The 23,784-nt window shown below is 41.2% G+C and overlaps 1 protein-coding gene across 1 annotated transcript in view; it reads right to left on the bottom strand.

Annotated features, from left to right (window-relative positions):
• The window catches only part of BRWD3 (bromodomain and WD repeat domain containing 3), a 50,150-nt gene that overhangs the window by 13,036 nt on the left and 13,330 nt on the right, over window positions 1–23,784 (bottom strand). Inside the window, exons 7-28 of the mRNA XM_036402460.2 lie at window positions 20,283–20,443; window positions 19,097–19,318; window positions 17,614–17,714; window positions 16,904–16,974; window positions 15,955–16,055; window positions 14,760–14,800; window positions 13,245–13,349; window positions 12,132–12,285; window positions 11,569–11,703; window positions 11,049–11,177; window positions 10,424–10,649; window positions 9,619–9,789; window positions 7,904–8,087; window positions 7,371–7,464; window positions 6,620–6,769; window positions 5,074–5,150; window positions 4,436–4,613; window positions 3,566–3,682; window positions 2,272–2,379; window positions 1,104–1,228; window positions 813–895; window positions 261–372 (exon numbers count right to left, since the gene is read on the bottom strand). Coding sequence (XP_036258353.1) covers window positions 261–372; window positions 813–895; window positions 1,104–1,228; window positions 2,272–2,379; window positions 3,566–3,682; window positions 4,436–4,613; window positions 5,074–5,150; window positions 6,620–6,769; window positions 7,371–7,464; window positions 7,904–8,087; window positions 9,619–9,789; window positions 10,424–10,649; window positions 11,049–11,177; window positions 11,569–11,703; window positions 12,132–12,285; window positions 13,245–13,349; window positions 14,760–14,800; window positions 15,955–16,055; window positions 16,904–16,974; window positions 17,614–17,714; window positions 19,097–19,318; window positions 20,283–20,443 — 2,845 coding nt within the window. The remainder of the gene's footprint in view (window positions 1–260; window positions 373–812; window positions 896–1,103; window positions 1,229–2,271; window positions 2,380–3,565; window positions 3,683–4,435; window positions 4,614–5,073; window positions 5,151–6,619; window positions 6,770–7,370; window positions 7,465–7,903; window positions 8,088–9,618; window positions 9,790–10,423; window positions 10,650–11,048; window positions 11,178–11,568; window positions 11,704–12,131; window positions 12,286–13,244; window positions 13,350–14,759; window positions 14,801–15,954; window positions 16,056–16,903; window positions 16,975–17,613; window positions 17,715–19,096; window positions 19,319–20,282; window positions 20,444–23,784) is intronic.

The following is a 23,784-nucleotide window of genomic DNA, read 5'->3' on the forward strand; positions in this document are numbered from 1 at the left end:
TGTATCTCCTACACAGTCATTGCACTGCTATTTATACCAGAATTGTCGCTTTAGGAATAAATTAAAAAATTAAGTAAATACTCAAAATACTATAAAATGAATATATAGTAAGTAACAAATAAGAAGTACAATATGTGAAATTAAATAAATAAATAAGGTGTCTGGGTATGTATTTAAATGGAAAAAGGGATTCTAATTCTTGATCCTATTTCTGAAGTGCTCTGAGTTGTGTAGGAGCCCCAGGACATGGCGATACTCACTGGACACTGTAGCACTGGAAGGAACTATCAGGATATTCTGCCTGGAAAGGCTGCTGACTCTCCACAGTCCCAAACCACCAGGCATCATCAATGATACTGCGAAATCGATCCCCTGCAAGGGCAAACATTGCACTCAGAGAAAGAACAACAGCAAGAACTGCTAAATATTTCCTTTTAGAGAATCAACTCCCTCTTTTGTCAATGCCCTCCTTCCATCCTTGCATTTTGCACCACAGGAGTTGAGCCCTTGCCCTCAGGGCAGGACTTGCCCATCTCTGGGAATTACCCATGGCTGCCTCACACTTCAGATCCCAACAAATCAGGGGATTTTCCTGCTGTCACTGCCCTTAGAACAGTTTCTCTCATTTCTCTTTTTTTTTTTTTTTTTTTTTTGCTACAGGAATTGCAGCAAACATCAAACAAAAGTTTCCAATAATCTTTACAATATCACGTGTTCATAGCCCTTTACATCAAGTAATAAAGACACCGTGTCCTATTAAACAGCTGCAGAAATGGTGCAAAACACATGGAATTGGGGAAAAAAATCCTCACCTATTTGCCAGTTCCTTTCTTTGGCTTCATTATAAAACTGATGCAGCACAAGGAAATCAATAACATCTGGCATATCATGGTACCTTCAGGAAATAAGACCAAAAAAAGTTATTATTTCAGTTCTAGATGAACTGCACAGTCCTCAAATTCCATGCCTTTGGGATAACCATTACTGCCATCATCATGCCTTGCACAGGAAATAAGAAAGGAGGAGGGGGAAATAAGAAAGGGGGGAGCTTCTACACTGCAAGGAAAGCTCTTGAGCAGTGCCATCAGCATTCAGTGACTTACTTTATGGAAAAGGATTCTCCTGTCATCTTGCCTGTGATTGGATCCAGGAATGCAAGCTTCAAGCAGCAGAGTGTGGGAGGCCCAACTTCATATTTAATTCCTACAGTCTTCACAAATTCTTGTTCCTAGTTAGCAAGAAGCATGGAACAGCATTATTTTACCTTGCCAACAACAGAAATATCCATTTTAAAGTGAAACATATTAATAAAACCCAAGTATGTTTCCACTCTACAGCACAGGTAATTTCACCCATTAATTTTTCTTTCCCAAATACTAAAATCAATCACTGTCACCTCAAAAAGAAAAATGAAGAAGCTCATTCCCTTGGCAGGTTTGTGAACAGGATTCCTACAAATTATTTAAGAAGGTTCTAAGGAACAAACCCAGTTTTAAGGACACCAAAGGTTCTCCCTGACCTACCCCAGTGCCCCTCACTCTTGCACAGTGGGAAAAAAGGAAATTCTTCCTCTGAAAATGGAAATTCCACAATAGCCTTTATGTTCATGTCCTGTCAAGCCCATCCTAAGTGAACAGCTATTTCCTTTTCCTCACAAATTGAGGATGCCTTGGAAAATTACAGCTGGAAATACACTGAATATCTGGGACTGGTAACTGGGTATTTCCCCAGTAAAGCAATTACTTTCATTAATAGAACCACTGGCATGGTTAAATGACTATGAGCACGTATATGGGCTCTTGATATGAAATCTGAGGAAAGCAGGAAAAAATAAGGCAACACTGTGGATTAAGGCTTGGGAGCTCATCCAAAGCAAGATCCAGTGTTTCAGAGAACTCCTGCACACATTTAGGTGTTTACCCATGATTTCTTACCACAGCATTAAAAACAAGAAACAGAACCCCAATGCTCAGGTCACTGTAGAGTGGTGAGAGAACCACAAACAGCTCTGCAGTGCTGGGTTCTGAATGAATTCAGTGTTCAGGAAAAAATAATTTGTGTGGAAAGAGACCCCTGAGAATCAAATCCAAAACCAGGAAGTGAACAGATGTAAAGACTTTGTGTTAATAAAAACTAACTTTAATATTTACAATTAAAACTTTGATATTAGCATTTTAAAGCAATCCTTTCTTTACATTTTTCATGCTGGTTTTTCATGTCAGTTTAACATTACAGAGACATCCAGCTCTTTGAAGTATTTCTTGAACTTACCCTGAGTTCCATTTTGTTCCATGGTTGTTTTTGCATGTTAATACTGTAAATTTTGGCTTTCCTCACTGCCCTCACATAAGCTTCATGGCCTTGCCTAAAGTAGATGATCTTAAAAGAGAAAAAAAAAAAAAAGAGAAAAAAAAGAGAGAAAATTAAAAGAGAAAAAAAAGAGCAAATGAGAAAAGTAGAGCAAATTATTTTAATGATTGTGCTCTTCCTGTTCATAATACCAGGTCTTGTTCCTTTGAGAACACATTGCACACTTATTTATTTCATCATAAAACACTCTTCTAATTAAAAATATTTCTATCAGCCAAATTGGCACCTGCTCTGTGCTTTAAAACTGAGATCATTAAGAAATGTGCAGGTGAAGATGCACAACTGATTATTCATGTTAATCCCAATTTACCTGTGCAGAAAAAGGGACACAAGACATCAATCTGTAAGCAACAAACTGCCTGGGAATTAACAAAGTTATCAAAACTCAGCCTGTCCTGAGCACAATTCCCTGCAAATATTGCTGGGTAGAAGAGTCCAAAACAAGCAGAGCTGCTGACTGGAATGTGGGAACTGCTGAGGATGTCTTAGGTTGGAAATGGGAGTGTGTATTCTATTCCATCTGTCAGAGGTGGAGCAGTCATCTTCTGTAATTGGGCAGTTTTCTTTATCTCTCCCACAGCCAATCCTCCCTGCAGGAGATCTCTTCTGTTCATGGGCCATTAATTATTAATTATCTTCTGTCCATGGCCAGTGAGTGTTCCTGCATGGCTGATAAAATTCCATCATCCCATGGGGAGATGCTCCGCCCAGGGGAGGAGCCAAGCATTCCTACCTGGATCCAGTCTGAGGTTTGGAACAGCACAGCAGCCTTTGCCCAGTGCATTGCCAGAGGAGCAGCTTCTGCTGCCCTGCATTGCCAGAGGGAGCCCAGGCCCATCTCCAGCAGCCCTGGAGCTGCAGAGGAAAACTCCCGCCTTGTGCAGGATCCCACAGCTGGCACTGCAGGAGGGCTGAGCCACCATCGAATGGGGCTGTGCCACCACCCTGACACACAGGAGGGCAGGGCCTGTTCTGGCTCTGACAGTGTTGTTTTGTATTACTGCATTGTTTATTTTATTTTTTTTTTCTTCCCTAGTAAAGAACTGTTATCCCTGCTCCCATATCTTTGCCTGAGAGCCCCTAAATTTAAAAATTATGACAACTCGGAGGCAGGGGGTTTGCATTGTCCATTTCAGGGCAGGCTCCTGCCTCCCTCAGCAGACACCTGTCTTTCCAAAGCCAGACAGGGCAGTACCTCATCCCCCATCTGGGGCACGAAGGGCGAGCGGCGGGGAATGGTGTCCAGGATCCACTGCGGGGCCAGCCACTCCTCACTGGGCTCCCCTTCCAGGGACAACAGCCCACTGGCTTTCTAAACACACACATCAGGACATTACACAGTAAGTCACATAGAGAAGTTAAATTTCTGCATTAGTTTAGAATGCAATCAACACAATATTCAGAGTGCAGTTAACTACTATGGAAAACTCATCATGCAGCAGTTACTGCAGGTAAGATACAAGGAAGAGCAAATTGTGGAGTGTTGTCCTTCCCAAAATCTCCACTAAACAGCAGAGAATAAGACAGGTTTGTTGTAAATATTACTGGAAATTAAAACTTTCATAAATCATTAAAATGCCTTAAAACATTCATAAATCATTAAAATGTCCATGCCTGGGGGGAGGGATAAGATGATCTTTATGACCTCTACAACTCAAGCCAGTCTGTGGTTCTATAATAAGGAAATAAATTGTATTTTTATAAATATTCTAAATGTCTTTAAAAAATACCAGGAAAAAGACATCTGACCATACCAATACAATACAGATCCATTATAATTTTACAACAAAACCACCCTGTTGTAAACCTGACTGTGGTGAAGAGCATAAATCTGAGAGGAAAAATTGGCATTTGAAATGAGGAACCACCTGTGGGAAACATGGAAGCTCAATAAAACAAACAGTAAAATTTCTTTGTACCACTGGTAGCACAATTAATGTGATCTCTATAAATATTTTTTTTTACTCTATGCCCATTTATACAATATTTTACTTGGAAAACAACCACTAAAACCTAAATTTATATTCATAAAGTACAAAAGACACCAAGAATTACACGTGCTGACCTTCTTCCTTGGCTGTTTCAGTTTCCTTCGCTTTGGCTCCAGTCCTTTTGTTCCCTTCATATTTTCATCTTCAGAACTACTACAGATTTTCCGAGCTGCCTGCCTGGTCTGTCTCTTTGGAGGCTGCAGATTAATCCCAGCATCTGCTGTCCAGTCGGAATATTCACTTGATGAATCACTGTAGAAAATAAAAAAGTTGTAAGAAAGAGAACAGAAGACTCCATTTTTACCACAGGGGATTGAACCACATTCAACCTGCTCTCCTGGTTCTGCTCAGGATTAGCACAGAATTTTGTGAATCATGTGAATTTAGAGAAAAACAAGTGCTCTCTCATTTGTAATTTCAGTAAATTCTTTTATCAATTTGAAATTCACAGTAAAACTACATCTATGGTTGATATCAATTCTCATTATCTCACTGACTCACAGACTGACTTCATAAGAACTGGCAGCAAAAAATGCATGGAACATTTAAAGAACTAGAGCACTTCCCTAAAAATCCAGCTCTGACTTCTTCAATACCAAATAATACAAGTACAGGACTTCTTCAAAATGAAGTCTGAGTATCTCAGTATCAACTGTCCTACTTAAATCCCGTAATAAACCAGGATTCCCAGTTCAGAGCCCAGTGGAGGTACCTGGAACTGCTTTCACTCTGCCAGGCTGCCACAGGATCATCCATGGATGCATCACTTGTGCCAACAGTCTCATCTTCCTGTAGTGAAAACAAGAGGATTCACTCTGGGGCCAAGGGTAAAATGTATCATTTTTGTTTGCAAGCAAGTTGTGTCACATGAGGAAAGCTTTGCATTCAAGGGCTGGTTTAGCTTCAAAGAAATAAATCCACAATTTCTCCCTATACCTTAATTAATATTATAATATATCCTTATATAGCTCCTTTAGAACAAAAGTGAATTTTAATTATATCAGAACCACAGAATGAGTTGTTCTTTAAGTGTTTGATTTTAGTGCCCAGGGCCCAGCTTTTTGAGCTCTTCTCTATTTTCAATGCTTTTACAAAGCAGCAATGTTCACTCTCTTCCTTAAGGAGAACAAGTTATATTTATCTGGTATATTTTAAGTCCTTCCCTTGCCAAAATCAATGATAAATACCAATACTCAATCTCTTTCAAAAGCAGTCTACAGTTGTAGATGAAATCAAAGCACTGCAAAATGAAATCAAAGTCCTGACCCAGACCATGTGCTGCATGAAATCCCAAAATAGCAAGTGGTTTAACACAACCCAGTTAAATTTACTTGAAAATGTTTCAGGTTTCCAAAAATACAGGAGCTGTTTTAAGCTACTTTTGAACCCTGTCCTGGCATTTAGGTAAATGATCCTTCACTCTCCAAGACTAACATGCCACAGGAACACCACAAATCCCAGGGACTCAATGACCCGAGTGTTTCTTCCCATGCGGAGAATCTCAGAATATCCTGAGCTGGAAGGGACCCACAAGGATGAGAGCTCAGCTCCTTGCCCTGCCCAACAATCCCACCCTGTGCATCCCTGGCAGGGCTGTCCTAACCCTCCTGGAGCTCTGGCAGCCTTGGGGCTGTGTCCTGGGAGCCTGGGCAGTGCCCAGCACCCTCTGGGGGAAGAACCTTTTCCTGATCTCCAGCCTGAGCCTGCCCTGGCACAGCTCCAGCCATTCCCTGGGTCCTGTCCCTGCCACAACCTCTCTGGATTCCCAAGACTGCTCAAAAAATCATCAAGAGAGGCTCTGTGATAGCATCAGCAGCAATTTGAGGATTCTTGGATGCATTCTCTCAGACCCCATTGATTTGTAGCAATCCAGCTGGAGCAGCAGACCCCACACAAGCTCAGGGCTGACTGGGAGTTGATCACTCTCACTCATGGTCCACCAGCTTAGAGCACTGGGACCCCCTTGCTCCACCATCCATGTTGAAGATGGACACAAAGAATGTGTCAAATCCCTCTGCCCTGTCCCTGTTCATGAGGTGACCATCCCCATCCTGGAACAGGCCAATATTATTTTTACACTGCCTTTTGCCACGAATACATTTGAAAAACCTCTTTTTACTGCCCCCCACCCCAGTCCTGGCAGCTCCAGCTCAAACTGAGCTTCGGCTGCACAAACTTCCTCCCTCCAGCAGACACGCGGAACCTTAGCGTGGATTTGGGAAGGGGGAAGCTGCTGGGGGCTGCAGGGAGGCTCAGACCTCAGAGGAGCTGTCAGACTCGTGGCGGGCACAGGGGTTGTGGCTGGCTCCCTGCTGGCTGTGCTCGATGGTGGAGCGCGTCTGGTACGCGTGCTGCCGCTTCCGCTGGTTCCTGCGCAGCGAGCGCCCGCCGCCCGCCTGCAGCTCGCTCTGCCAGGGCACAAACAGGGACACATCAGGGAGCCACTCATCAGTCACACACTGAAAAGGTGCCTGGTGACAGTGGCTGAGTGTTACACCCCAGTTACAACTGAGCAGTAAGAAATCCTTGTAGAATTAGACAGTATCTCCAACACATTGCGGATGTTTTTAGGTGCTGATTCTTGGTCCAAGAGAAATTCTACTTTATAAAGTAGCAGTCTTTGGAAAGGAAATGATTGAAAATACCATTCTTTTCTAAAAAATTCCTGCAGTCTCTGCATAAGATAAATCTAGCCCTTGTAAAAGTTTGGCACCTCTGTTTTCCACAAGTCAAACTGAAAACCCACTGTGGCTCTGCGATTTTCCTTTCCCAGCATCTTCCCACCACTGAAACCCCAAGGATAGAGATTTACCACTATTTGGATATTAGAGACAGCCAAATCACAGTTACAGAAGGAAGAAGACAGTGAGCCAGAGAAACAATTAAGACTATTGATCTTCTAAATAATTCAATAAAATTGGTTTGGGTTTTTTTGTTGGTCTTATTTTTGTTGCTCAGTGCTCAGAACTGCTTCCCAACCAGGTTGTCTCTTTCAGGGCACTAACTCACCCGTTGTAATGTGTGGGATGGCTTTCTCTTCTTGTCAGCAGTGTATAAACTGATTTCTATTTCACCTTTGGCAGCTCGACATTCTTCCTGGACCCTAATTAAATAAGAAACACACATTAAACTCATTAAATCATCATGGAACTCAACAGCCTCCTTAATATACACATTAAAATACTTGTGCTGTTCTAAGAAATCTGTGCATAAAAACCCCTAGCAGCATCCACCCATTTGCTCCTGGAATCACAAGTTAAAGAAGCAAATTCGTTAGCTGAGCAGCCATAATTATTTTCAAATGTATTAAAATTATTTTCAAGTCTTTTTTAAATAAAGCTTGAGGGAAATGTAGTACTTGGAGTAGTGAATAAAGACTGAATTGTGAAAAGAAGGAATTACCATTCTCAACTCCATTCTGATCCCAATATTCCAAACAACCCAACCAACCAAGCGCCAAAGCCGAAAACTCATCCCAGGAGTATGGAAGGATCATTCCACATTACAGCACTGAATGTCTCATCCCACTCTGAGCCTCTTACTTGCTGATGCCTGGAGGGAGCTCGTTGACCACCACCCTCCTGCTCCAGGCCATGAGGTCCCTCTCGGTGGCCATCTGGCTGCGGGGCGCGTTGAGGTGCATCTGCCGCACGCCCTCGATCTGCCCGCTGCGCCGCAGCCCCACGTTGGGAGGAGAGGCCACCTCCAAGCCTGGGCTGCGAAGAGCTGGGAGAGAGAAAGAAAGGGCTTCTTCACTTCCATGGAGCACCAATAAAATCATGGAGTCACAGGGTGGTTGAATGAGGAGGGATCTTAGAGATCAGTGCCAGCCTCCGCCATGGGACACCTTCCACTAGCCCAGGTGCTCCAAGCCCTGTCCAACCTTGCCTTGGGCACTTCCAGGGATCCTGGGGCAGCCACAGCTTCTCTGGCCAGCCTGTGCCAGGGTCTCACCACCCTCATAGGCAACAATTCCTTCCCTGTATCCCATCCACAATTTAAAGGCACAAAGATCGATAAACAAAGGCTGATAATAACAGAATCACTGCCATCACTGTCCTTACTTTTCCCTCACAATTCCCACAGGCTTAAACACTGTATATCAAATGATAATATTGCATTTATGGTTGTGCAAAGCTATATAAAAATATCTGGCTGTTTAAATACGCTAAACATACTCCAATTAAATTACTCAAATGGGCAGTTCATGTGGGCAAAGTCACTGATCAATGCAAGCTCTAGAAGGGAACTGCTTTGATTTCCACACTACCCATATCTGGAAACTCCTTTGCACAACTATAGGGACACACAAGTAACTGGGAACTGGGACTGTACCACACATCAACATATCCTAAGCAGCAGAAAAGACTTCGTGTGAGCTGAAGCTGCCTTTTAGGCAACCTTTTTGAAATATCAACTTAGATCAAAGCAAAAATGCATTTTCATATTTTTCCCTGATATTTTTTTACTCCTTCTTGGATTGAAACACAAACAATTCCACATCCAAATCCTAATGAGCTTTGCCAGGAAATCTACTTCAAACACATGTAATCAGTCACTTAACCTAAAAATGATTTATTAGCAGCTGTGAATTCTCCCAAGGCTCAGGCTGACTTGCAGCACAGTGCTGGGCATCTGCTCCCTCCCATCAGCTGCACTCACTCAGCTGCTCACATCTCATTGAGTGTGGTTTCAATTTTTAATCACTCTGTGTATTAAAAATAAAATCACAGTAGCAGAACACTTACCAGGAGAATAATCTCAAGCTTTCTAAGGAAACACTAAGACAGAGCAGCATGTTTATTTTATTAGCACTGATGCTCAGCCTTGTGCTGCAGCAGGAAACCATTAGTCTGTCACAACACTGTATTCCACTGACAGCCCCTAATTATATGCTTTCATTTTGGCATTTTGCAGTTATGAAGCTTCATCTCTGCACTGATATCAACACAACACAGTGAACTTCATGCTTATTTTTCAGGAAACTGGTTTATAACAGGAATAATTCCAGTCTAATAACTCCAAACAATCAGATACAGCCCAGTTAGACCATTGGGTGCCCTCAGCTGCCCCTTAAATTTATAATTCCCCTGTTGGAATCCACAGAACATCCCAGTGCTCCACAGGGGTTAACAGGGTGTACAAGAAGAGGAGAGAAAAGAACTTCAAAGACAATGTGTCAGAACAAACATTAACATTTTGATCAGTCCTTCCTGTGATAAGGAAGGAACTGATGAAGATAAGGCTGGACACTGACCTCCATTAACAGAGTGGGATCTGTTGAGGGGAGGGTTTGGAAGAGTTTCTCCTTCATTAATTAGTCTCAAATCTTGTTCCCTCTGGAGCTCTCTGATCATTCCATCAAGGATACTCTCATCCTGGTCATTGGTTTGCTGCCCGATGACTTGTTCAACCACTTCACCATCACCTTGACAAGAACAAAACCACAAATGCTGTTGAAATGATGGATTTCTGTATTAGCCAAGAGCACAGAAATAATCCCATTTAAAACTCTGCACCACAATTTGCCTGCTCTGCAAAACATCTGATCACCAGCTGGCTTTCTGCTCTCATGTAATAAATGGAGGCAAAGTTTAGAAGAGAAGTTACAATAAAATCCTAAAACTCCAGACCACATGTAGAACATAAATACAAGCCATTAGAAACAGCAGAAAGAAATAATACTTCAGTAGGTAAGAATGGAAGGTCTTTTTGGAGATCAGCATTTTGCTAAAGTTTGTGTCTACAAGAAAAAAGAACTCTTTTAAAAAACAAAAGCTGGCTTTCCATGTCCTCCTCACTTTCCTGCTGCTTTCTCATATCCACAGTTACAGAGGTTAATAGACAATGCTTTAAACATCTGCCATATACCTGGGAAAAATCCACAGATTATGGAATACTCTTCCCTCCAGTCAATTTGATTCCACACATAACCCCACCCCCTCTTCTACCTGTATATTGAATTTAAACCATAAATTTATACATCCTCACAACACCATCCCAGGAGCTGGTGCTCAGTACTGTGCCACACTTGTATTATTCATGAGCTTCAGACAGAATACCATTAGCCACATATCCCAGCTGAGGAATAAGTTGTTCATCCTTGCAATTTTCCCTCCCTGGCACCAGCCTCTGGAATCTCGTGGGATGAGGATTTCCATCAACATCCACCAGGAATGGAGGAGGCATAAGGTGTGGAGCCTGTTGAGTCTGCTCATCCAGCACATAATTATTGGCATCCCGGATGAGGGGCCGGTAATCCGTGTGGAAGAACATCTGATCAGGAATCTGAAAGAAAAGCAATTCAGGAAATAAACCAATGGCCATTTGCAGCTGTCTTGCTGCTCTGGAATGGCTCCCATAAAGCACAACTCCTACACTTGGGATCAGCACAAGGAATGTTATGACAGAGAACAGATTCCTACCACAAATGTGGTTTATTACCAAGGCCTGATGCAGAAATTCAACAGTAAAATAGGCAAGAAAGGTGGACAGAGAAGTTAACGCTTTTCTCCTCTATCTATAGAGTCTCTTGTCTAAATCTTTTTGATTTAGATGAACAGCAACTGCTCCATGACCCAATTATTATTTTGTCTGGGGCAGGTTGAGGGAATAAATTGTAACACAAATACTCCTAAGACAAAATCAGGTCAAGACAGGGAAGAGTTTAAAATTCATTCAACCCACCTTTTCATAATATTTATTGCATCCAAAACCAAATAGTAGCAGATGTCCATGAGAGTCTGTGCAGGCAAAATGCTGCCCATCTGGTGAGAACTTGCAATCAAAAACAGCTCCGTGGCCTTGGCCCTCAATCTGTACCAAGCACAGAGAATTCCTTTCACAACCAGACACTCTCTATAAGAGCATTTTCACAAACATTTCCCTTGCGCTCCAACACGTACTGATTCTGTGATTTCTCATCTTGCTCAAGACTGATTTACACTTTTATTTATTAGAGTTAAACTGAATAACAAAGTAAAACTTCACATTTTCTCTCTGTCCTGAAATTTCAGCCCAACTTTTAATGTATGTTGTGGAACAACCACCCGGAAGTCTACATTTCATGTTAATGGCAGTCATAGGGCAAGACCACCAAAGATCTCAGAGCTGTACTGGCTCTGGAGGTATTTAATGAAATCTGCTTTTGTCTCAAGACCAGTTTTGTGAAAAAAGAAAAAACCAAACCTTCTGTGATCCTTCTTACCATGTTAAAGTAATTGCGAATTTTTGTTCCTTTGTCTATATCCCAAACAAAAATATTCCCATCGTGTCCCGCCGAAAGCACAATCCTTTGGTCAAAGGGATGAGCCTCCAGAACAAAAACTTCATCATCATGACCCTGCAACGACAGCAGGGGAAAAAAAAAAGTTTTATTTCTCCATATTTCTCCCAGCACTCCAGATGTGCTGGGAGTCACTGAGAGGACATCCCAGATCAGGGAGTCACCCAGGACACCTCATGTCCTGTGCTTGGTCACCATTCCTGCCACAGGCTTGGCAGTGTCACTGCTCAGCACTGCTGAGATGGGGAGGGACAGGGAGGAAGGAGACACCAGGGCACAAATGAAGCCTCCAAAGGGTTCCCAGCAATCACCAGGATCCTGCACATCAGCTCCTGTCCCCATGGTGCACCCTCCTCCCAGCAGGCAGGGACAGCTGGATACTTCAACACCAAACCCTTGTCATGGGAATGGTGATGAGTTCAGCCTCAAATCAATCTTAGAGTGATCTACATCCACTTGGGATTGCCCCCTGGAATTGTACTCACAGATAAGCTATGGAGAAGCTGCCCTGTGGACGAGTTCCACACTTTGAGGAGGAAATTGTTGACTGCAGTGATGACGGTGGCATCGTATCGATCCCAAGCCACCATGGTAACCTTCAGCTTGGTGACCTTGTCCTCTCCAGATGCCACATTGTTTCTAAGAAATCAGCAATTTAAAAAGGAATAAATCAGTAACTACATTTGGAAACACTTAGGAGGGCTAATTCAGTAGGAAATTTGGGGCAGGATGGATCACAGGCACCTCTGTGACTCTGGGTAAGGCAGGAGAATGAAGGACGGTTTTGCAGTGGTAAAACCCAAATACAGGAAACATTCAGTGCCACTGAGATTTATAGAGCTCTATTTCCTTAAAAAGGACATTTTCTCCTCTGTTCCTAAGCCATCGTCCTTCCCTACCCTCATTTTTCCTTTCAGCTCTATTAGGCTTTTTCCTACAAGGCATTTTTCTTATCAGTCATCAATATCAGTAAACTCCACAATGAGCAGGAACCTGCTAAATAAATCCAACTCACACTTCCGACTGCAAACACTGCAAATGCAACCACTGAAATATGGAGAATTCTGCAAAGCAAGTGCCTAATGGATTTCTCCATTTCTGCTCTTTGTTGTTGTGAATATTCAATTACAATTCAATTACAGGGCACTTAAAAGAAGTCACTTGAGGATCTCAAAAAGAAAAACTCAAAACCCTAATGGAACCTGAGAACCAAACACTAATTTCACCTCTTATTTGGAAACCTAAGGTAGAAATACAATGTTAAGAACCATGTTGGATATATATATATATATATATATGTATTAGCAAATGTTCACTGGGGCTGTACCAAAACCTCCTTCTGTAAGACAAATCATTTGACATTCTTATTTCATGTGTAAAATACTAAATATCCCTCAACCATTAGGATAGGGAAGTACCAACACATTTTTATTTATCTGGGGGTGAATTAACTGTGTCAGTCGACAAAACCATGACATTTTCAATAAATGCATGGAAATCAATTAGAAATGGAAGCAAATAACCAGTTTTCAATATAATGGAGGATTCAGCTTGCATGTAAATGTGCCCATGAGGTGTGTTCTGCTTGCTCTGTTTACCCTGTCATTTTTGTAGCCATATCCAGGACCAGACTCTTCCAGTCATGCTGATGGTAGTGCCAGATTCTTGCTGTTCCATCCCTGCTTCCACTGACAAACCTTAAGCTGTGGGGCAAAGGGGAAAAAAAAGCCATGAAATTCTGAATAAAGATGGTTTCATCCCCACATGGACACCAATAAATTTACATATATACACTTAGAAGTGTGTACTTGTGCATCTCTACTTCTCTCACTCATGAGGTTACAATTTTCCTCTCAGATACTGGAGGGTACAAGAGAGTTTCTAGCCCACAATATTAATTACATTTGGCTCCAGCAGCAGATGGCCTTGGAATGACTTCAATGTCGTAATTCATACGAGCTGCACATTCCCTTTTTAATGACATCAGCAAATCCCTGGAGCAGCTCAGAGTGGCAGCAAAGAAAGGGAAACTGAGTGCCAGGAGTCTGGCATAAATTATAATGCATTAACTTAGGGACAGGGTGAAGACAGGCAAGGGAAAGAGCCAAATGGAGCACAAGGAGGCTGTCCTGCCTGCAGAACTAACAGGAATATTTTCATTTTTAAAACTCTCCTTATTAAAAAATTTCAAGCATGCAGCAAATGTATTTAACCACATTGTAATGCTTTGGCCATTGATGTTACTGAAATAATTTTTCTTGAGAAACTGGGGGAAAAAGCTCCTCAAGTAATACATTTTAGAAGTATATTCCATTTATATACAAAATTATACTTAAAAGGCAAATTTATTCAATTTTATGAAGTAATTGTTTCACCTTTTCAGTTTCCCTGATCTGATTTTTTTCACTGGGATGAAAAAGAGTTTGAAAATGCTTGTGACAAATTAATTTTCTTCTTTATTTTACTTCATTATATTGAAATAAAAAGGAAGGTACCCCTTTTCCATTCACAGCATTGTTAGATCATTTAATTTTCAGTGAGTATGTGACCTCCTTCCCTCACACAGGGCTTGGAAGGAACTGGTGGTACAATTATCCCAGCACATTCCCACATAATTCCACATGTCAAAGCTCTCCAAGTACAGGTGCACAGCTACAGTTGGGCTTGGAAGGCTCATCCCTTAAAGGCACATCCCTTAAACCTCCTGCCCACCAAAATAAGGAACAGGAGCAAAAGCTGAGATAAAAACATCCATATTTACTTAACTTTTGCTTTAGACTACATTGATTACAATGCTCTCCCTCCTCCGGCAACCCCTCTGGGGGCTATCTGGGAAGGTTCTTACACAGAAAGGTTATAAAATTTGGGTTCCAATTTGCTGTTTGAAAGAAAAACCAAATTAAAAGCAGAGTTACAGAACATTTTTGTTGTTACAGCAGAGGACAACGAGTTCGAGCTTGTGGACATGACACACATCTTGCAACACTCTGCAATAATTTGTCCAAGATTAAGCCAAGCCCATGGGCAAATCTTCCTGTTGTGCCAAATTTTCCATGAAATGTTGTTTGGAAAATTAAATATCATCATTGTCAGGTCCAAAATCCAGCACTCACCTGTCACCGTTGTTACAGAACTGCACTGCAACCACTTTGTCCTAAACAGGAGGGAAGAGAACAACAGATGTGAAAAACTCAGCCTAAAAGATCTCCTAAAATCAGATCAGCCTAAAATCTCTATGAGATTTTTACTTAGCAAATAAAAAAAAAAAAGTAAAAAAATTCAAGTGCAGAGAAGTTGTATTTGAAGTTAAAACTTCACCAGACAAATTACGTTAAACACTGAAATAGAAAACTTCAGAGAGGTGATGGTTTCCTGCAATTTTTACACCTAACATGAAAGTGCATCAAAAAACTTAAACCTTGGCTTTATTAACACTCACAAATCATTGAGAAACAAATGTTATGTTTTAGACATAGTTTTGCCCTTTTTAAAATTTGCTCAATACTTGTGCTGGCTCCATGATTTGCTTTCCTTACTCCCACTGATGTCTCTATCTCCTGGTAACTGGGATTTGTTTTAGGGGGGGCTGACAGCTGTCTGCAGGATTAAGAGTGGATTTAAAGAAATTAAAGGAATTACATCTTCTTCCAAACCTGTTCAATACAGAAAACATCCTTTTCTTTTGTGAGCAAAATAGTTGTTAGATGAGTTGGCTTGGAGACTTCAATGTGAGAGCCACGACTCCCACTGAAGTTCATGGAATCAATTCAGACCTTGGGCTTAATCCCTAAAATGTTCCCGAGGTGGTAAATTTGTAGTTTGAATTTTTATGGGAACCCTTCTGCATTATCTGAAAAAAATATGCTTTTAAGCTTTATTTTCTAAATGAAGTTACCATCGTGATCCAAATTTTGACAGCACAGTCCAAATTCTGAATTACTTTGTCTTATGTGGATTTAACTAAACATTCAACAGCAAGTTTAATAGGAAAAAAATGACATTGTGCATTAAAACTGTTTTAATTCCTCATTCCAACACAGAATTCTTTCAACAATAAGAGAAAATCACCTGGTCCCTCAGTTCTCTGGGGAATGAAATACATGAAGCCTACTTGCACAAACCTCTTGCCTCAAAGGGATTTAAAAATAAACATCCCACAAATTTCCAAGCATATAAATACCACAACGCTGAAAGCCAAACAAATTCTAGACAGTAAATAAAAAGAAATAGGATGTACAGAAATCAAGTTCCTGAAATGAAGAAAAGGGAGGAGGGAAAAAGAGATTTTCTTTTGGATTTGCCTCTTACCGTGTGAGATTCCAGCTCAGCCATTTTCTCTGGAGATTCTGAGCCCAAATAATAAATTCTTATCACGTGGTCAGTACTCCCTGTTGCAATGAACATGCCACCTAAAACAGAGAATTCTCTGTGAGAAGAAAAGTCATCCAAGGAACAACTTATTTTAACTTCATTTATTTTAATTTGCTGCTTTCTTGTCAAAGCGGCAAACTAGTTTTAACCAGAAAATTTCAATGTAAACAGGCAAATGTTGAATAAAATATTTAAATGCAGTTTCAATATCTGCTTCACACGTATCAGAGAAATTATTGCTGAGTTGGGATGCAGTGATTAAGGTATTTTATTGTAATTTCTTTACAGTATTGCTCAAAAAGGGCACTATTGTGTGGTTCACTGTAATGAAATGGGTTTAGTTAATTCAGGATTTCTGGCTTTAAAAAAGGAGTGTAGCTCTACAAAAGTTCTCGATTTCAAAAAGCAAATTTAATGAGTAATTACATCATTTTCTTTGTAAAAATCAGTATTTTTGCTCATTCAAAGCTGTAAAGAAGGTTTGTTAAGCTGAGATTTTCCAATACATTGAATTGATCCTCTTAGAATTCAGCCAAATTTGGAAGATTGGCAAAAGTGTAATCTTTGACAGAGGATTTCCACTACTTTTCACTCAAAACCTTTACAAGATGAAGCCTTAAAAGGATGTTACAGAGAAATATTTCTGATGTGCAAAACAAGAGACTGAAAGCCTTGGAACTGGTCAAGATATTTTAGCTTAAATTACAGGAAAAAAGAGAAAGAGCAGCTTGAGGCAGACACTTTGCAGGGAATATTTCCAATAATCACAATTTGACAGGACTAAAATTAACAGGAAAAGTGTATAACACTATTTGTATTTAAAGAGAAGTAACAGAACTGTCACCAAAGCCCCAGATTCATGCAACAGCTGATGCTGGACACGTACCAGAACTGAATGATGAACAGGAGATCTGAACACCAGGCCTGGACCTCTCTGCAAACTTCACAGGACGATCCCTACATGCAAAACACAATACTTTTATTTTTCCTTCTTTATTCAACACAAACAGTACCCTGCAGCTCCGCAGGTTGAGGTCAAGCTCATCTTAAATCTCTTAATTTTATAATTCTCACCTAAGTTTGCTGGAATTTGTTTTTCATTTTAGGAATTTCCTTCCTTAGTTTAATAAGAAAACAGTCATTCCCTAAACTGAGAAGATTATTGAACCGATTTATCATTATCCTCACCAATTCAAATCTATTTGAAACAGACCCTGTCAAACCATTATTCCAATAGCATTTCCCCCTGATTAAATATGGATCTGATGACATCTACATATGTACATTCTTCTGATTAAAAGCAAATTAATTCTTCTGCCTGTACATTTTGGACAGGAATTTAATCCTGAATGTAAAAGCTGGAATTTCTTCCACAACTTTGGCTTGCAAAGCACAAACCTCAGAAATAACAACCCCAGTCTCTGGAACCCTTTGGGTTCCAACAACACAGAACCCCAAAGTGCTCCTGCCCCACACACCAGTTTATTGAGCAAGAAAACACCCTTATTTCATTATCTCAGCATTCTTCTCCATGCCAAAATGAAAAATAAATTCCTCCTTGAGTTCAAACAATTGCAATTATCTCAAGAGTCTCACTTGAATTTCATGGTGTTTGCATGCCACTGCCAGAAGCAGATTGTTCCGTCGGCACCAGTGGAAGTGAGGTATCGAGTTGTTCCTTTCCTTGCTGGAGAGAACTAAAAGTAAAAGTTGTAACAATTAAACCAGCTCCTATTTTCTCTTCTTTCAAGCTGGAAACTTGTTGACAAGAATGTTTTTCATTAACACATTAGTTTCTCCCCAGGAGTATAGAGATCAGGGGTAAGCACAGAACCTGAACTTCCATAAAAATAAAGCCGAGGAAATGGAAAACACCTACATTTTGGTTAGGAATTCTTTGTTTTTACCACACAAAGGAAGTTGGAGAAATGAAACAAGCCCAACCCTGTAAATGGGGCAAAACCAGTTCTTTCTAGGATAGAACTGGATCAAACATGGCAAATACAACTATTCCTGCATCCAAGCCCAATGAAGAACAGCTGCACAGCAGGATCCCCTCTCCTCTCTCTTCCTAATTCCTAAACCACTCTAAGGAGTGGGAAAGCTTTTTATTCTTGATTTCATAACTGCAGCAACACCTTTAATCCTCAGGCTACCTGGTAATTTGATAAAGGAATCCAGCACTGCTTCCTCAAAAAGCAGTGACTGATCATATTTTAAATTACATTATTAAACACTCAGTTTTACAAAGAGCTTGAGAAAAACTCACACACAAACACACACACACTTATATATGTACACATACATAAACATGTAAATAAGTAATATACCAGTTATAAAGCCATTTCTAACACAATCACCTTTACATGGTTGAAATCAGACAAAACTGGAAGTGTAGGGAAAATGGGAAGAAATGAGACTCCTGGGGAATGCTGGCACGATGGAGAAGCCTGTGCTGAATCCAAGGCAGCACCACTCCAGGAGAGAGGGATTCTGAGCCAAACAGCCCCACTCACTCTCCTCTCTATGTGCATCACCTGCCAAATTGCAGGGATTGTCTTTTTCATCCTGGAATTTTGTTTTTTTGGAGGCTTCTGCCTGGCAGTTGTGAAGTTGTTTTAAAGAAAATCTGCATTTGCTACAACATCCAGAGCAGCTTTTTAAAACTAAGATAACAAGGAAACGAGAAATGGGGAGTAAGGAATTTTAACTGATCCTTCTGCAGAACAAATATTCTCAGTGAAGACAAGAGTGTTGGGTCAGGTGCTGTGCCAGGAGCACCACCAAAGATGCCAAACACGAGCTGAGCCAAGGAGATGCTGCTGCTCTCTGAGTTGTTCTAAAAGAGCATGAGATCTCCCATTTTCTAAACCTAAGGAAGCAGCAGTGGGATCACACAGCTATAAGCATGTGGAAGCAGGAGGATTATCCCCTGCACCATAGAATTGAGTTAACCAGGAAAAACACCCTTGAGCTGGGACAAATCACAGCCAAAACCACCGATTTTATCCTTGACTGCCACAGCTCTTTACTCCCATTCTAATTCAAGGTTTTAGGGGAAGAGCCCATCAGTCCTTACCTGTATGGAAGTGATGGAAGCTGAGTGGCCCTGCAGGACTGCCAGGGGGGCACAGGTCCTGAGGCACCACACCCTGACCACCTTGTCACAGCTGCCCGCGGCCAGCAGCGTGTTCTCGTAGTTGACGGCCATGTCCGAGATCTCGGCCGAGTGGCCGCGCAGGGTGGACAGCAGGCGCCCGTCATCCGTGGCCCAGATCTTCACCAAACAGTCATCTGACCCCTGGAATGGCACAGAATTCCCAAAGGTTACAGAAAATACGGGACAGGTTCCATTTATGTCACACACTGATCACTGCGGATGGACAGGGATCACAACCCCTGTGAACCGACAGGACAACTCTGTGGGATCCCACCGAGGTCCAATTTTAGGAAGAAATTCTTCCCTGTGAGGGTGGTGAGGCCCTGGCACAGGTTGTCCAAAGAAGCTGTGGCTGCCCCTGGAACCCTGGAGGGGATCAGAGCACCCTGGGCTAGTGGAAGGTGTCCCTGCCCATGGCATGGGTGGCACCGGATGGCTTTGAAATATTCCATCCCATCCAAACCATTCTGGGATTCTATGATTGTATGGACTGTGGAGCCTGGGGATCATCTTATGGAGTCAAGGATTTCAATTTGATAAAAGAGAATCATGGAATCACAGGATGGTTTATGCTGGAAATGGATCTATTTGGAAGACAGGGACACCTTCCACTGTCCCAGGTTGCTCCAAGCTCCATCTGACCTGGCTCCGGGATGGGGCAGCCACAGCTCTTTGGGCACCTTGTGCCAGGCCCTCAGCACCCTCACAGAGAAGGATTTCTTCCCAATATCCCACCTAACCCTGTCCTCTGGCAGTGGGAATTCCTCCTCGTCCTGTCACTCCATGCACAGGGATTAACATCAACAGCTAAAAATGCAACGCTCATTTGAAAAATCTCTTGATTTTTAAGTGTGCCCAACAAAAAGCAAAGGCATCACCACAGAAATGGATGTCAATGCATGCTGAAGAAAAACTTAAAATAATTGTCACTGACACACTACAAATCCAGGAAGGTAAATTAAGAAGAAAAGCAACTTGCAGCTGAACAAAGTCACATCTCCATCTCAATCAGTGACTTAGAGGCTGTTGAGGAACTCAAGAAAGAAAGAAATCAAACCAAACAAAGCAATCTTCACGAAGAAAAAGGCCCAAATTTTAAACTTACTGTAAAAATTCTCCTCCCACTGCGATCAAAGGCTATGCAATAAACAGAGGAGAGGTGCCCCAAAATCCTCTTGTGCATCTTCATGTGTTGGTAGGTGGATGTTGGGAACAAGTGGCTGAAACGGCCACATCCAGTTAATTGCCTGGCAGAAAGGATATGAACTGGGAGAGAAAAGAAAGCAAAAAAGAAGCAAAAAAGAAGCAAAAAGAAGAGTGAGACACGAATTTTTTCCAGAACTCAGAGTAAATAAATATTAAATCAAATATAGTATTTATTAATGACTTTATTATTAGACTTGGTAATAAATCTGAACCTCTTCCACTTTATCAGAACATTCTGTCCAGTGTTATAAAAAGAAATCCCACTCCTGATGGAGCTTTTCAGTACCCACCACAGGCTGCACCTGCTTCCTTACCAAAAATATAAGCAGAATAAAAAGTTCCCACCACAACTGGGAGTTATTCCAATGTTCAATTCATGAACAGGTAACAGATACATTTATCCTACATGGATGTGGAAAATCTTTAAGGAAAATCTTTGAAGGAAGAAAGGAAATTCAGGAAATTTAGGAAATTACATGTTACTAGTATCAATTACAAGAAGAGTACAATAATAGTTTAAGTGTCTTTTTGTGATAAAAAGTGATAAAAATCTTTCCTTGGAAAGGCTTTCAGATCACATGTGAGGGCCAAAGGACTTCCACATCCACAGCCTTGCATTCCCATGGCAGTGGAATTGAAGAACAAGACACAGGTGGCACTGATGGGAAACTCCCGGTGGAGGAATGGCAGGTAGGAGAAAGAACTGCAACACAACAAACTCCTTCCCGTTTCCATAGCCAGCTGCCCTTCCAAGAACAGCCTAAAACCTGAATGCACCAACCCACCCTGAAAAAAAAAGCCTTTGACTGGATGCACAATTTGAGACCATTTTCGGGTATTTAATTCCACCAATATTCTCCTATTTCCATTTTCCCTAACCTATCCTCACTCACAGCACTTGAACTTTGGATTTGAAAGTTTTGAGAGGGTTTTTCAGTGGCACTTGAGGATCTAACAGAGCTGTGCTGGTGGGTTTGTGGAGTGCCTGTGATAGCAGATCCCCTGGAGCAAAATTCCTTATCTTCCCCTGCACCTTGATGTGGGCTGGGCTTCACAGGAGCCCCACAAAGCTCTTTAGTGCCTTTCACTCCTTCAGCTTAAAAATCCAGTGAAAAACTCGAGCCATGTCCTAATTGTCTCGTGATATCGCCGCCAATCTACCCAAAAAAAGATCATGGAATATGTTAAAAAATTAATCTACAAAGTCAAGAAGTGCCATTTCAAAGAGTTCCTAACCTGCAACTCCTGCTGTAAATTGATACCATTGAAGTATTTACACACAAGCAAGGAAAAGAAATTGTTTCCAGCTTTAAAGAAAGCATTTTTGTGTCTCAGTTTTAGGCTCTGAAATGTGGATTATTTTTAATCACTCAAAGCAATTGAAACATGACACAAGGGAAAAAAAGCTGCATAAAAGATGCTTGCAAAAGCCATCAGGCTCCAGCATAACCTCACCTTCAGTCAATATTTGCTTTGCATGTAAAAACACACATTCAGCAACACTAAAAAGCAAAACACACTAAAGCAAATTAATTTACTACCTACCTACTATTCAATTGATACCTAATATTATACAGGGCTGTTAAACCAAACTGTCACCCTGAGCAAAATAAAACTGAAATTTTATGCTCTTTTTCCTACCTCTAACACAGAGATCACATAGTGATAAATGCTCAAGGTACCTCAGCTTTGCCTACACATTATTTTATTTACTCTTTGAGTATGACAGCTTAAAAGCTGAATTCTTAAAAAGATTACACCTCCCTTTCCCTACCCTGTGTGCCAACAGAGATGTAGAGTCATTCAGCAACATGGTGATTCTGCTGTGCCTTTCAAGGTTTCAACCATTTCAATATATATATATATTTATATATTTAAATACATAATAATAGTGTGTCTGCCTGTAAGCAATTTCAAATGGCTTTCAATATTTTTTAACCACACAAAGAACTGTGTGAATCAAAAAGATACACTCTTATGTCAAAATATTCCTTATAATCACAATGTTTTCTGTGTCCCCCTGCAATCCTTCTGAACATTTACCACTGCTGTTTGCTGTAAATCCCATGAAGGAAGCACCAAAAGGCACCAAAATCCCACAATTTTGGCACCTCACTGTTCCGGTCGATTCCCAGCCTTGCAATCAGTTCAGCTTCAGCGGATATGAAAGTAATTTCTTTTTTTTTTTTTTTTTTTTTCTGTGTTTATTTCCCTATTTGCACAATGGGGATAAAACTTCTCCATCTCCCATGGATAATTACCAAATAAAAAGCCCTGTTTATGAAATGCTTCAATCAGAGACATCCAGAACTATTGTTGAGCCATGAGGAGCAACAACTTTATCAAGGCAACACCATCTTTGGACAAAAAAAACCTATCACTGCTTCAAAGGAACAAAGCAAACATTCTCCATTCCTGTATTTTTAGGAAGATTAATACACAATATCTAAATAGGGAATTACCCCCACATGACAAAAATCCCTGTCAAGTTTCCTTTCTACAGCACAATGAAGTTATTGTCCTCCTAAGGCCCCAAAGCACTAAAACCCAACAATTCCCACATGGAGAAATAGCAACTTAGTAACCCAAAAAAATTTTACTAACCTATCTCATTAACTGATGTATTTCATGCCACACTGGATGTAAGAGCTGCCAAGTCCACCCCCTCACTATTCCCTGCCAGGAAAAACTTTCAAGACAGTTATTTCCCATAAAAAGGGAGGAGATTCAGCCTTCTTGATAAGAAAAGTTAATTTTGTCCCAACACTGAAGGGCCACCTCAGCTCCTCCAACTACCAACTTGTAAAATACAGGCATTTTTCTCTTTTTTTTCCCCAGTCCTTGGTCCTGGACGGCCACACCTTGAGGAAAACTGCAGTGCTAAAAAGCTGACAAGAGCAATTCCCAAATCACAATTTAGCTCACATTCTACTACAGATAACAGCACAATGTAAGAACCCTTCCAAGAAAACTCACCTAGGAAGGATAAACCCCAAACCCAGCAACAACAACCCACCAGTGAAAGCTGGATTTAAAAAACAATCATCAGACAAAGCCCAGACTTCAAAGATAAATCACAACCTCAGAAGGAATTCAAGCATTTCAGTGAGGCAAAGTCACTGAGCAGCACCAGCTGGAATTCCTGCTCTCCCTAAAACCCTTGTCTGGATCCACTTTTTGCAAGGAAAATTAGAAAATGGGAAAACTGGTGCAAATGTCTGTTTTAAAATCAGGTTCTCAGGGGTGATGAGCTCCCATCAGACTGTTTCACCTTTGCCAGAAGCTGTGTGACTTTGTAATGAGGATCTGGATTTTGCCTTCATCACAAAGCCCAAGCAGGGATCGGGTACCACTCCCGGGAGAGATCCAAGCTTCCACAGGAATGCCAGCAAACAAACAGA

Source organism: Molothrus ater, chromosome 14 (assembly GCF_012460135.2).
Source record: "Molothrus ater isolate BHLD 08-10-18 breed brown headed cowbird chromosome 14, BPBGC_Mater_1.1, whole genome shotgun sequence".
Lineage (NCBI taxonomy): Eukaryota > Metazoa > Chordata > Aves > Passeriformes > Icteridae > Molothrus > Molothrus ater.